General features: G+C 47.2%; 1 protein-coding gene across 3 annotated transcripts in view; it reads right to left on the bottom strand.

The window, feature by feature from the left end:
* LOC116844736 overlaps nucleotides 1–9,404 on the bottom strand; it is a 34,306-nt gene extending 24,902 nt beyond the window's left edge. The window contains exon 1 of one of the 3 annotated variants that reach the window (XM_032816693.1): nucleotides 8,875–9,404. In XM_032816693.1, the coding sequence (XP_032672584.1) occupies nucleotides 8,875–8,955 (81 nt within the window). In that variant the 5' untranslated portion in view covers nucleotides 8,956–9,404. Of the gene's footprint in view, nucleotides 1–3,747; nucleotides 3,877–8,874 lie in introns of those variants that run through there. The other 2 variants (XM_032816691.1, XM_032816694.1) reach the window with 2 other exon arrangements.
* Between the last annotated feature and the right edge of the window lie 5,691 nt (nucleotides 9,405–15,095).

Here is a 15,095-nt window from a genome sequence, read left to right as displayed (position 1 = left end):
GCGAGAATGGGTGGACGAATGGATTGCTTCGAAACAAACATCGTTTTATCGAGATGGTATCGCCCAGTTGCCAGAAAGATGGCAAAAAGTTGTAGAAAGTGATGGAAAATACTTTCATTGAAATAATTTAAATAAATTTTTTACAATAAATGCTTTTTCTCAGTATTTTTTGGGCGGAAACTAAGTTAAGGTCCTAATATGTACATAGTATCCCATTGGTTCAGTGGAATAATTTCGAATCTTCTTTTATACACCGAGAGAAAAATATATATATAAAGAATAAAAAATATTTATTCGGCGGGTACTGGTAACATATTCATCTGAATCTAAATTTTTTTATTTATTTAAATAGAGTAAACAACTGCTTTCATGAAAAAGCTGAAGTTTTACGAGAACGTAATATTTTTTTATTTGAAAAATATTTTATATCAGTACAAGTAAATGTGTGTCATTATATATATTGTAATATTCATCGAATAAATATTTTTTATTTGTTAGATATTTTCTCTCTCGGTATAGCTGAATATATTTTAAATTTTGCTTTTATTATACACATAGAAAATGTATTTCCACATTGCTTTAATTGATTAAATTTAAATAGCAAATATAAATTTTATCAATTGATGCTTGAAACGATGAAAATCGTTCTTTTTGGACGGATTAAAAGTAATATCGCGCTCGAGTATCCCGATTTCCTCGTAAGCAGATCACGACGAGGTAGCGGAATCGAGATGACTGTCATGCTTGGAATGTGCGCGGGTACTCGCGCGATCCAGTATATAATTAAACGATTAGTCAGCAGGTTGTAATCGATTTCTACAAGCGAGAGAGTAAGGTCTGACGCTGAGACAATCCATGGTTCCAGGTAGACTCGCGTCACTGCTGGATGGCTACGTACATAAATCACGTAACGCGATGCTTGATGAGCCGCAGGAATAGGCAGCACCATTTCCTGATCCCGTAATTTTTGCCGCATGCATCGTTTGGTCCCTCGCGAACACGCGCTCGTTTCACCCGTTTTCCTCGAAATCATTCGGACCACTGAATTGCAACTAACATGCCAAAATTGCGATCTGCTGCACGCGATACTCCATCATCAGGACTTGGCATCGCGTAAAAAATGACTTCGACCTCGTGCGACGCGTCAGTGAATAAAAATTATCCGACTTCTTCCACGAGATGAGGTACAACCGTTCTTGATTTGTGAAAAGCGCGATATTTCCGATTTGAGGATAATCCAATATCTCCTGACACAAGGTGGACGCTGCAATTTTCTCGAAGGTCTCGCAGGCTTTCGCACATCGCGACCGCACGGCTTTCTCAATTATTAAGCCCGCGGGTTTCAACGTTGATACGAGCGCGGCTCGATTGGCCGGATCGGCCACATGTTTACAGGAATAAACCGCGAAGTTTACTTCTCTCTCACAACCCGGGGGAAGTAACGCGGAGCTAAAATCAAGACGAGACGATATTTTACGCGACGCGGCGGTCTCGCTATCGATTCCCGATATGCCGGGGACGCGCAACGGGTGACGCGCCGAGCACGAACGTGTCCGTGACGGCCGATCACCAAGGATATTACATAGCCATGCTGTGGAGCCTCTCGCACTTTCGCAACCTTAAAGAAAAGACTTATTATCGTGGCCGAACGTAGGCCGCGACCGCGCAGCGTAGGCAGAACTATCTGGTCCGTAGTCGTTCTCCGAAAATGGACACGACGGCGATCGGTGAAGTGAGGCGCGCCGTAGTGTTTCCGATCAAGTTGGCGAAACGCATACTACGTTCTCGGCCAAATACAATTCCGTGCGCGTGGGAGATTTCCGATATCATGCAGCTATCACGTGTCTTTTAAACCCTCGAGTAAATTGCCCGGAATAATTGTTCCACTGTCAGTTTCAACAACCCGCATCGAAATTTCCCCAAAACTCATAATTATTTTTGGGGAATCGGACTGGATTCTTATTGGACACGCTCCAAGAAATATTCTATATGAAATCACACGAATAATCTACCTATTTCTACTCGATATACTGCGTCAACGAACGTTTCTCTTCCGTTGATATCAAGTTCATGTAAGAAGAAGTAAAATTTAAGCTCCTCAATTCCTAGGTACGTATTTAATCTTGGATATTTTTATTGTTTTAGTTTTTAAATACGATTATTTAAACTTCTAAAACGTAGAATATATGTACATACTCAGTATATGGATATATATTTTACGTTAAAAGTTTAAATATATATATTTAACTCTTAAAATCCAAGCAGCTACTATAGTAATGCGGCGGGAGTCTCACATCTTTTCCCAACCTACCCTTTCACATGTACGAAAAAGTTCTAGACTAAAGATAATAAAAGCTGCTGAAAGAGCCGCCAGGGTTGTAAGGGTTGAAGACCAAAATAATAGAAATGTCCAGGATTATAGCGTGTACAAGAATTAATACTTTCGCCTTAGAGGGTACGATTCTTTATTGCTTCTTTGCTCTCAACGAGTCATTCTGTGTGAAAAAATGGGAGAAAGTGATACTTTCGATTATTTCTGAGCGGCCGGGGAAATATACATCCGCGTGCCCGAAACGAATTAACAATTTACGCTCGTCGAGCCGAGATGAGAATAATTCCCGTCGCGGCCTCTCGTTAATACTTGGCGCGGCGGAGAAATGTGTTCGATACCGCTGTAAAGATTTCCATTAAGCAAACGCGAGGGCTAACTGCGCGGACCCGTGGTAATCTACGCGAAACGATTCGACACGAATGGTAACGAGAGTATTCAGCGGTATGGAAAGCCGCGCTATTTGTGATCGCCGCTTTGTGGTATTTTACTATACGTTTAGCCGGCACGGCCAGTTGTGATAAAGACACTCTACTTTACGTTTTGCACTGCCGCGACCCGTGCCGATTTACGACATTATGTTCCATGTTGAATAGATTGTAACTTAAAGGTTGCCTTCCCCATCGGCGGACATATTTACACATCGCCGTGGCGAATTTAATGAGTGGACTACCGACAGTAAATTCCGCGACGCGATAAAATAAACCGGCGCAAGATACGTTAATGTTGGCTAAACGTAGTTTTAGTGCCGTACCGCGAGGCGCGCGCACGAACATGTCAATCGGCATTTGCAAAACAACATCCTGAGATCGTCCGTGGGGTAACATCGCGACGCCGTTAATGCGTGCGCCGAGAAGACACTGCATTAATCGCGCGCCACTATCGTCGCGCTTTTTATTTCCGCTCACTGCAGCTGGCCAATGTGGTGGTGATGGTGTTGGTGGTGGCGGCGGCGGCGGACGCAAGCGGAAAATTATCGGTGCGCGTATTCGCGCGCGTGCAAAAATCGCCGCGCACACAGAGGAGCTGGTGCACTTCCTCTCTCTCTTTCTCGCCGTCCGCGAGATGAGAGACTAACAAACGCCGCTATTTATACAGCCGTGATTTATCGGCTACCGGAGTAACAGTAATTTACGAATAAGCGACGAGCTAGGGAGGATGTATCTCGGGATAATCGCGATTTCATCCGATGATTTAGTATCATCTCGTAAAATATTAGAGACGGATATGCGCGTGCACAGTCTCGAAAGGCTCGCGCGCGCGATATCGCGTGCGATGCGAGAAGACGGCAACGAGGAGGATTTTCCACGGGCGATCGGCAGCGCACCTCGCGATCGGGGACACGCGGCGCGATCGGGGACGCACAGCAAGAACCGCAGGCAGGTGAGCATGAATTAAATAATCTAGGTTGATTTTACCTTGCGCGATCTGATACCGCGTCATTGAAGTGCGCGCGCTGCCTTTACGACCAGCTCATCCGACGTTGCTCACACGCACACGGCATCGTGTAACGTCTCGAGCACACGTGAGGTAGAAAAACGACTGAGATCTCTCGCCGTCGCAATACGGCAATTCTGCAATGTCAAAGATCAAATGCTTCGATGCTGGCGCGCGGACTTTACGACGGCGACGGGGATGTAAATGCCGTCGTCTGTCACCGCTAATGTTGTCGCGTGCGACAAATCGAGAATCGCTCGAAAAGCTCGTAGCCAAATACGGAGACGGCGCGCATTTCGCATACGGAGACGGCCAAATCTTTATTACTGTATTTCAGAGCCTCTTTTTACTAAGTCAGGTATAACAGAATGGAGTGGTCTGTCGATTAGTCTGACAGTGCGCCAAAGTGAGCGCACGCGAATATCTCTGTACGTTCATTGTTCCGACTTGTTTTTGGAGTGAAGTGGTAAGCTCAGGTTCCATAGACGATTATCTTTCATCTAAAAGCCAGACTGCGGCAAAGTTATGCCAAAAAATACGAGAAACAATGAAACTGTTCATCTTTTGCTAGTGTGAGACAAAACGCAGAACCCATCGCTCGCGAAGCTCATTTTGGCTCATTGTCAAACAGAGACTAATCGACAGATCTATGTTATACTTGACCTTAATAAAGGAAGACTCTGAAATATGATTGTAAAAATTTGCCTTTGTGCTAACTTTATATTAGGCTACGAACTTTTCGAACGACTCACGTAAGAGCGTTCTAACATTAATGTATAAAACACTTGCACAAGATATATATATATATATATATATATATATGCATACACATGTCGATAATATTACGATGTCTTTTCGTTTCACAAAGTCTACACCGAATCTGTTTATCTCAAATTTACCGCAAACCGGTTTCGAGAATGCACGCAAATGAACGCAACTGTGACTTGGGACATCCTATATATTTATACGACAGCTCCTTTGTTTCGCGACGTAGAATATCATCCGTCCATTAGTTACACGCAATTAACATTCACCGTATAGTCGATTGTCACAAATTCTTCCTACCCACAGCTTGACTTGCCAACGACAGCGCTGTACGCTCTCTCTCGCGCGCGCGCGCACGCACGGATAATGAGTTAGCATAATGCGTCATTGAACGCCCGCTCGCCGGCGAGAAATATTTCTTTCGTTTTCTCCGACACGACTTACATAAGCTGTCTTACAAAAGTGTGCGTGGCCAGTTACGTAATGGCCCGAATTTATCACTTTCCCGCGTCACGCTTTATATAGGACGCGCTATCCCTCTATAATAATGTCGTGTGCGTATGTGCGTGTTGCGCGCTCGAAAACCTCATAAATATTAATACAGTAGCATAAGTAGAGCTATGCGTAGTAAGGCCGCGCGCTCAATAAGGCCGCCTAGTGTCGAGGCACCACGTTGTAATATTCCCAGCTGTTGCGCGAACATTGGAAAGAGAAAATTCGCGACGTACACGTATTTTCAATTAATTTGCTGGCGTTTCTCGAGATGCGCTCGTTTGCAATTAAAATTTCTATCGAGCTCACGCGTGACCACTCTCCCTTCGTCAATATATGTAAACTGATGCGTATTGCAGGGAGAGAGAAAGGCGAGGTCAATTGTTATTGTTCTGTTATGCTACACAGTAGTTGCGTCGAAACAAAATATTTAATTGTACGTAAAATGCTAATGTATATCTAATTGGATAAACGATAGAACATGATGAAAATGTTGTTATTAAGGTGAAAAAATATTCAATTATTGACATCCCCTTAAACATTAACGCTCTAGAACGAAACCTGGTTTTTCATACCACCAGCGTCGCAGGTAAATTTCTTGCCTTGCACTTAATGATTCCAAAAGAGAACTCCATAAATAAAATTGCGAACAACCGCCGGCGATCACAAGAAAAGCCAGATTTTTCTAGAATGCCAATGACTAAGAGCGATCAATAATTGGCTGTTTCGCTCTACTTGTACAAACAGCTGATTCGAAATATTTACCCGAAGCAATGCGTATGTGCGTCTCATTAAAGAGACCATCTTGAAATTTTGACGTAAACACATCAATAAAGGGAAGGAGCAAGATGTAATTAGTATTGGCCGCGACTGAGAGATACACGAAGGGTGCATTCGCCGAAGTGAAGTCGACCAATTAGCAGTCTCAGATTTGTTTGCAGCATCGTTCGCCACAGCGAAGACATGACTTCAGCTTGTTAGCCTAATTTGCAAGCAATCACGGTTAGACGTTAAATTTATTGCAATTTGCTCGAAATACGTCGAGATTATTGCGCAAAAGAGGTAAACGCGCGGCATTAAAACGCACGACACTTGTTTCATTTCCGTTCGAGCGAGATGGAATCTCGTATAGTCTCGGTGGGTATAGTCGCGCGCGAACACGCCGGTCGTCCTGGAATGAGGGTTAAGGTACTAAAGGTCGCGACGTTAGTAATAACAAATGATAATCAGTAGGATGCGCGATAAACAATGCGGCATACCACCCATGAAGCCGGGAGCAGCTTCTCGTTAATTAGATTTTTTGATTAACTGTATAAAGCTGAGACTCGCTGGGACTCGCTGCACTGCGCGGTGCGACCGAGGCAGACGGTCGCTGCCGCACGTGTTGCACACGCCTGTGCACACGCACACACTCGCACGTGTGCTCGTGGATCCAGTGCATTCCACCTCGTAATAGGCGGACCCTGAGGCTCGGAACTTTTCGTCCCACGATACATTTCGGGCCGAACGAAAGAGTTGCAGCGTTAGCTCTTTAATACATCGCTCTTTAATACCGATAGACGACAAGGCAATTTGCTCCGAGCTTAGAAGAAATAGGAAAGAGATGGAGAAAATTTATGTAACTATAAAGGAAAGATGAGAAAAGAAAACTCGGAAAGTAAGCACGGTGTAGAGTTCAAGATTACTATCGAGATTTTAATGTCTCAAGGCTTATTTTAATTATTTCTATAATTTGGTAAAAGGTTCAATTATATGAGCTAGAGATCGTGCATTCATTCTGAAGCAGAAATGCACGCTTTCGAGGGTTGATTTTCTCATGTCGGTTAAATACCGTTTCACGCCGCTTTCGAACGATAGTACTTTCACGTTATCGCGGGGAGAAAAGTCGTCGCGATATTTTTGTTGCGAGACGATGAAATCGAGAAACTAGTTTGCATGCATTACTGCGACTTGCTCAGCGAAGTCTGAAGAAAACGCGTAACTGCACCGTGCGAAAAAAAAACACGACAAATTTGTTTTTATTTTAATGCCAATCATGCCTTGCCTTTCGCTCGTGATCTTAGGCGAGTGAAACGTTTGGTTGGAAAATGCGGGGAATGTCTACGGCTAGGTGAGCAGCAGGAAATAGGAAGAGATAACGCAGATAATGGGAAACGAATAAACGCCAGCTGAAATGGATAACTGTAGCGCATAATATGTATTATTCGGCTAATTCTCCGCGATGGCCAGGTCGCGTAACATTTGCGCAAAGATTGCGGGAAGCAATTAGTAGTGGTAGTCTCCCGTTAATGCCGCGTGCGTAATAAGTTAGGAATAGCGCGGCCGTAAATACACACATTAAGTACTGAGATTCACCTGCGATATAATCGCACGCGATGGAAATCGACGAAAGAACGCGACGTGTGTCTGCAAGTAGTTGCTGCGCTATTCGATTCTTATTCCCTCTTTCCCGCAGTCAAGCGCAGGCGCTACAAAGATGTGACAAAATATTCGCGAGCGTCGAATGATCATCCCGATTCTTCGCGATCAGAGCATTATTGCGGTAAAACTAAGGAGCGACAAGAGAGCAAACATGAAGGAACACAACTCGAGAAAGGAAGAAAGTGCCTGAATATTGTTTGCCGCGCGTATGCTAATGCAAGTTTTGCTCCGTTGCAGCTGTGTGTCTCTTCAAGGTTTATGGATAATATATGCGTCCGCCGTTAAAAATATAAATTGATTTTGCATATTCATTGCTGAGAGAAGTCGCGGTTGCATGTAATTTGAGTCAGCACGGCATAACGTTGCAGAGTGTCGTTTCTCGTTTGATGATTTATGCATTTATGATTTTCTACCGCGTCAGGCATTATGCGTATTAACAAAGTGAACAAATAAGACGGGGAAGGGGGGAGGGAGAATGAATAACAAGCCGGTGCGCGCTTATCAAATCTCTCTCATCGAATCATTCTCCTAAGTTTCGCTTTTGACATCTAATTAGTTTACGCGTCTACGGTAGCGGTATCGTTTATTTGTTGCAATCGAACGTCTTTATCTTCGTTGGATTAATTGATGCGTATGTACCAAAGCGATTACTGCATCTTGACTTCTTCTAATTTATTAAACTCGCATTTTACATATGTCATTTGTCGATTGAATATTTATTGATCATCTTTCTTGCGTTCTCTATCTCTATCTCTCCCTCTCTTTTCTCTCTCTCTCTTTGTCTCTTGTTTTGATTTTATTTCACAAATGGTTCTCTTAGTATTGTAAGATAAAGGATATGTTAATGTGTATCTCGAGGGACATAACAGCAAATTTTGCCCTCTTGATTTATTGATTATGTATACGGAGAGAGGGGAGTATTCCAGTTTTATATCCTTTTACTCATTTTTAATTTCAATCATTTCCTTTCACTCATGAACTGTAAAATGAATTTCCTTTTACTTTCGATGATCTTTGGATATCGAATACTGGTTTCATTTAATTATATTCATGATAATAACCAAAAGACCGCGATACACGAACGAGACTCGATGACAAGCTGTTGAGCAATGCAAGTGGGAGTTAGTAGCCAGAGGTGACCTCATCGATTATTTTCTCGGACGTTACGCGATCTTGAAGCGATTCATTCGCACGAGTCGCGCGAGGTTTTCTTCGACGCCGAAACGTCAGGAATCCCACCTCGACGCTCGATGTGCACGACAAGTCCCATTTCTAATCCCAGCCCCCGCAATGCTGCTCGGTTTCCCGCGGAACCGCTCGACAGAGCACTACGACGTATCCGCATACAAACGCGCGGCTTCCGGCGCGCTCGCTGGCGCGTTTGAAACGTATCACGTCGGAATTCCGTAGGTTTCCGCGTACATACTCACCTGACCGACACCGAGCGCCACCAGGAGCCAGCAGCACACCGCCGCCGTCGACGGAAGCCTCCTCACCGGAGCGGCGGTCATTTTGCAGGATAACCCGCGCCCGCGTACTGACTGCGTCGCGTCGCAGAGCGTATCGCACTCTCGCCGAAGGCCAGTCTCTCACGTCACATTTTCCTCGTTCCCGGAGAAGAGTCTCATCGTATCCGCCGGGGTACCGTGACGATAATCAGCGCGCTCGCTCGCGAGGCGAGGCGACCACGAGGCGTGCCACGAGGCCGTTCTCCTCTCTCTCTCTCTCTCTCTCTCTCTCTCTCTCTCTCTCTCTCTCCTTCTCTCTTTCTGCCTTTCTGTCGCGGAACGCACGGAGGAACGCACGCACGCCCTTGCCAAGCGCGTCGAGTACTGTGCGCTTAACCGTCTCAACAGATCTCGGAAATCGCCTGGAAAATTCGACACGGTACGACCGCGACGAGGAAGATCGCTGGCGGGTGTTAGACTGGCGCAATAATGACTGCGCCCGGTCGAGCTGCTGCTGCTGCTGCCAGGGACGCTCAGGTGTTTGGCTGTCTGGTGGGGATGGACGTGGTCGCAGTGGCCACCATTCCCTCTTCGTCCAACGCTCTGTGCTACGCGATGCGGGCATTCATGTCTCCGGTTTCAGTCGAGCCGCGCTGCTTACTTGGTCGTGCCGTCACGAGAGGACGGTACGGATCGACCGACTGGTTGGTAACTGAGGTCTCTAGTATATCAACGAGGTAGTGGGCGCGCAGCGAATTGAGTTGGTGGGTAGACAGATCGCTTCTCTTCAAGCTGCAGAGATAGACTGTTGCTGAAAGCAAAAGGCGAACGAATGTCAGAGTGTTTCGACCAGCGCAAAACGATGTGTGCCCGAAGCAGTCACTTCTACAAATATTGATTAAGCCCAAAATTTCATAATTTCAATGATCAGACAGGAGCTGTGATGTTAGAGCGTGTGTTGTAACTGTGAGGAAACTTTGCATGAGGTTTCGCCCTTCTGGATCCTCTTACGCAAATAAGGATGTTTATTTAACTAACTGCGGCGTAAAATAAACCTTCATCCCTTTGTTATTCTTCAGTCTTCAGCAGGCGAATACATAATACATGCGGAGCTCTTATCCGTGCGCTAAATTTAGATCATATAAATCTCGGAAATAATGCAACCCGGATGCCCATCCTTCAAACGTGCGCGAAAACGATAAAAAAAATGAGACATACGACAAGCCGGCGCGTACTAAAACCGGTTGGTGGCGGAAAAATTGTAACAAACGACCCGCGCGCGAAGGCCCGAGCTAGACTGGTTCGACCTATCGCGATTAAAGCTGCAGCCGGTGCGAATCTTTGAAGCGCGCCTATCAGTTTCGAGGGTGGTTCGGCTATCCTTATCAAGCCCGTTCCGGGACAAGCGTTCGACGGGCGTTCGATTTGTCTGCTGCTGCTGCTCACGGTTTCGTATATATCATCTTCAACGGGCATTGTTCAAGATGCTACTTAAGACGTCACAAAGCGAACAAAGACTTCGTCTGGCAGACAATGGATGCGACCTGTAATCATTGGCGCGTAATGCGCGCATTGGCGACGAAAGGCGGACGTATCCGAGCGATCAATCATACATTCAGATGCATCGAGGGTTGAAGACGGAAGAAGCAGCCGCGACGTTCTTCTCCGGCAGAGGAAGTACGAAGCGAGAACAATGCGCACAACGCCGCGTCGCGAAAGCGCTGACCGTGACATCGATCGTAATTTTATCGCATGCGAATAATTCCGCCGATCGGACATGGCCGGGCAAGAACTGTCGCTCGATAACGGAGAACGTGTCGGGCCGCAATAAAGTGCGCAGCGGATTCAGCACGACCTTTACTTCATATCCGCGACGTTTCTTATTGCGAGCGCATTATCCGCAGCCCGACGAGAAGTCTGACGGCGTATGCCTTCTTGCCGCTCCTTCCGTCTGCGACCGGCGAGCTCGTCGAGAGGCATTCGAGAAGGAAGTTTGTCGCGTATCGATTGGAGTTTCCTTAAAACGCGCGCGTGTATGCCACGGTTGCGCTTCTTTGAGTGCAAAATATATGCATGCTACATGCAGGTATGCCTCCTCCTCTTCCGTCTCTTCACGGAAAGATCTCATCAAACATGCATTAAAGTTTTACATTCTTGATGACGTCGCCTTGACACTCGTTCTCCATCAGCACATATAGTTGTGATATTATCGATGAGGCGTCTCACCCTTAGCCGCGAACTCGAATAACTGTGCGGCGAAACAACAGTTGCTGGCGAACATCTTTTCCCACTAAATGCACTGACACTCGCTGTCCTATACTCGCGCAATTGTTTTATCCGGTGGGTGACGGTTACGCGAGATAAACGTGCTGGGAATCCACGAGACATTCCGCGGATCATTGACTTGCTCGGAACACAGCTCGGTTCTTTCCAGAAAATGTTTCTATAACGTAACTTCAACATCGTATACTCTGGCGCGCCGCCGTTGCTGAAAGGCAAAACTTTTCAATAAAAACTTCGACTTCATACAACAGTCGGACACACTAGAATCTCATAGATGTCGGAGCCCACGTTCTTAATAACGCTCGAGCGTCCATTCAATCCCGAGCACGTACATCTCCACGTTTCCTCGAACGTGGTCCACTCCCGGAGAAGAAAACATCACCTTCTCCCCATCTCGCCATCGATTTTCCGGCTTGGTGTGGAGTTCTCGAAAAAAATATCTTCACCCCCGAAATGGCCGTCCCGCTTTCCATGAGGGGACGGCGCTCCCCATGTCGAAGGTAACAGTCAAGAGGGTGCGAAAGGATGCGAAATTACGTAAGGAAAGCGTGCTTCATCTCCAGTCGGCAAGTAGGCGGCCCGTGTTTGACATGCACCGAACAATCTCGCACGAATACCAACGGGTAGGCGAGGGTGGCTTGCTTTTTTTTTTATATCCCTCATCCCCCGTGTCGCTCAGCACCTCTCATCCCTCGGCATTACCCTCGCGCCAAGTTGTACGCGCCGTGACGGGATGGAGGGTGCACGCGAGCGGTCCCCGAGAGCCCTGCTATCGAGAGGGGCGGCGAGGAGGGGGGGTCGAAGATAAGGGGTTGCGCAGGCGTCGGCGTATCGACCGTGGTAGCCCTCCGGGCGACACCCTCGCGATTCTCCGCCGAGCCTCACTGCTTCATCGGCAAACTAGTGGGTAGTACACGCACGCGACACAGGTAAGTGCTCACACTGTACTCTCGGACTAGAGCCGTGCGCTGCCATTGTCGGGACGAGGCTCCCAGTTCCGCGAGAGCATCGATCTCGTCGGCGCAACGGGGGCGACGGTTCCGCGAACACCCGCGACGAATTCCCACTTCGTGCCTCGTCCGCACGCGAAAATCAGTCCTCGGCGCGACTTCGACCTCGCGGAGTACACGAAGTGACACATTGGTGGCGCGCCACCACCTTTCACGTGACGGTCGTCTTCGCCGAGCGGGGTAGTTCCGTTCGCCTCTCTCCGGGTAGTTTCAGTCAGTACGCTCCGGATAGTCCCTCTCTGCTCGTGCCGTGCGTCACGGAGGTAGCCGGAGCAGCGTCGTAAACGCGGGCGTAACGATCGAAATCGACGCGATCGAGAGCGGTGACTGCTTGTCGGAGGCTCGAAGATTCGAGATAACGTCTTCGCGGGCGAAATCGTCCAGGTAAGATATTTTTGGCCGCTCGCCAGCGCTGAAACGCGATGGCCGAGGTCGGCCCGAGCGCGGACGGCTGTTGATGAAGCGGGATCGTTACTCTCCGCGCTGAGAACGAGGGTGGTTAGTTGGTACGTTTTGCTAGGTAGACGAACACGCTGCTTATCGGGATTTATGTCCATTGCGCAAGATCCCGGGTGGCCAGAGTGCAATCAATGTTCAGTCATATAATAAATAGTCTGGGTATAGCCGGGACGGGAAACAACGGGACAATTTATGTCGCCGACGTCGGGTCCCGCGAGAAGCCGGAAGATGGAAGGGCGCGTTTCTCACTAAGCGCCGGGTCTTCATTGATTTTGCTTTTTGTTCGGCGAATTTCACTTCGCGGCCGAGCCGCGGCGAACACATCGCCCTACCTTCTGTCGTGACGTTAATCAAAGCCGCTTTTTCTTGCGAAGTTGCAGTCATGGCCGCCCCGACGGATCTTAACGATCAGCGTAAACGCGCGTTATGAGAGATTCTCTTTTGTGCGACGGCGGTGTTCTGTCGTGCGTTTAATGCACCTACCGGAGAGAAGTTCTTGCGCACTTAAATTTATCTTCGCGAAAAAAATCCTTAAGAACAACCGCATCATCCTTCATATCCTCGCACACTCCGCCACTTTACTGTAAGATCTCGAATTTTCGCGACGTTCAGAGCACACACGCGTTACGCAACTACTTGTAACGCTATAACTTTGTTCGCGAATTCCAATCCGAGCGGGACACCTGACAGATGATCGGCAACAGAAAAGATCGGGCGATACCACGCGAGAATTTCATTACACTTAATACCAGGATTCCAAAGCGAGTTGGATGCTGGGATTAAAGCAGTACGTGCAACGCGGCGATCCTCTAGAAGACGTTTAATCTCTGTAATTACGCAAATTGCTGGTCATACAATATGCACGTCTCGTTGCAGCCGGGATTAATCAGCGAGATTAATTTTCATTGTGCGACTGTTTTACGCATTCGCATTTATTTGAAGACAACTCTTTCTCTCACGAGAGAAACACCATTTTCTTCTGGTTTGACACTTGGCATTCATCGCGTGGCCGTTCGTTCGAATCCACCAATTGAACCGCGAAGTTTTCTCGCTCGAGCAACTGAGTACCAAGGAAATTAGGTGTTGAAGATTGCTGCACGCTAAGTTGGCCGGTTGATTCCGCGAACCATGGGCGTCGCTATTATCGGAGAACCTTGCAAGAAACAAATATGAGCGCGCCTCGAACGTATCATTGCTTCTCCTCGATGCTTCTTCTCCCGCCGCGTGAGCATAGAATTAGCCCGTGAGCTCTCTTCAAGGAAGATACGCTCTGGCCGCCGATAAGATCGGGACGGGCAGGCCGTGGAGGTAGCGTTTTCGTACCGCGCGTATGTTCCGGGAATACATAAATGCCGGCGAGGCAGCGCGCGCGAAGCATTTCAGAGATTCCAAGCGAAATCGCGGGGTCCGAGTATCGATTTTCGCGGGCGTTATGCAGAACGAGTCGTTGGCCGCACCGGTTACATCCAGTCATTTTTATTCCCTGATGCGCGATGAGAGAACGTGACCTAGCGCTCCGAGTGCTCTTCATCGCCGTATCATGCGTATTGGAGAGACTGACATTTTATCAACGCTCGAAGAACTTTTGAAGTTCCGCAAACTCTTGTTCTCTCTTCATTTCTGAACTTCGTCGCTCACTTTCTCCCTCCGTTTCGTCCGCGTTAACTGTTTTAAACTTCGTGCTCTTTAATATTAATTAAATATCCCCGTGCACACACACACATATATATACACACACACACACACATACCGAGTACCGTATTACACGATCGAAAGGTTAAACCTTATCGAGTTTTTGACGTTGCTTTTATTAGCGTAATAATGCGCGCAGACCTGTGCACAAAGCACGGCATAAAGAAGGTCACGCGGAGTTCGCTTTACGGTCTTACCTTGTTTCCGATACGGCGCAGGACCCAATTACGAAGAGATGTGCCACAATAAAAGTGTGTCGTTCCGCGGTCGTTTCACTTGATTCGCTCGAAATGGAAGGGAAAGCTCTTTAAATTAGATCCATAAAGTGTGCGAAAGCTCCCGCGACGTATTCGCGCACATTCGAATCGAATAAGCTGTAATTCGTGGGAAAATGGCGGCGAATTAATTCGTGTATATTAAACCAAATCCCTCTAATTCTGTTCGAGAGCTATCGCGATTTCTCGCGTATCGCACTTAATTGATACAATTACTCGAATATTCGCAATACGATACGATCGAAATTCCCTTGGATCGCAGTTCACGGCTAAAGTCGCACTTGCCAATTGCCTTCTGCTCTTTACCTGTTGCAGGTTTCAACTTGGATTGTTTATTTTCTCCTTCCTCACCTCCTCTTATTTCATCCTTTCCTTTCGGGTTACCTTACGTTGAAGTTTATCCCGCAACGCATCGAACAGAGAGAGAGAGAGAGAGAGAGAGAGAGAGAGAGAGAGAGAGAGAGAGAGAGAGAGAGAGAGAGAG

This window comes from Odontomachus brunneus, unplaced genomic scaffold (assembly GCF_010583005.1).
Source record: "Odontomachus brunneus isolate Ranch 3 - 2012 unplaced genomic scaffold, Obru_v1 Obru_scaffold_045, whole genome shotgun sequence".
Lineage (NCBI taxonomy): Eukaryota > Metazoa > Arthropoda > Insecta > Hymenoptera > Formicidae > Odontomachus > Odontomachus brunneus.
The sequence above is the reverse complement of the archived record's forward strand: the minus strand, read 5'-3'. Positions and strand labels throughout refer to the sequence as shown.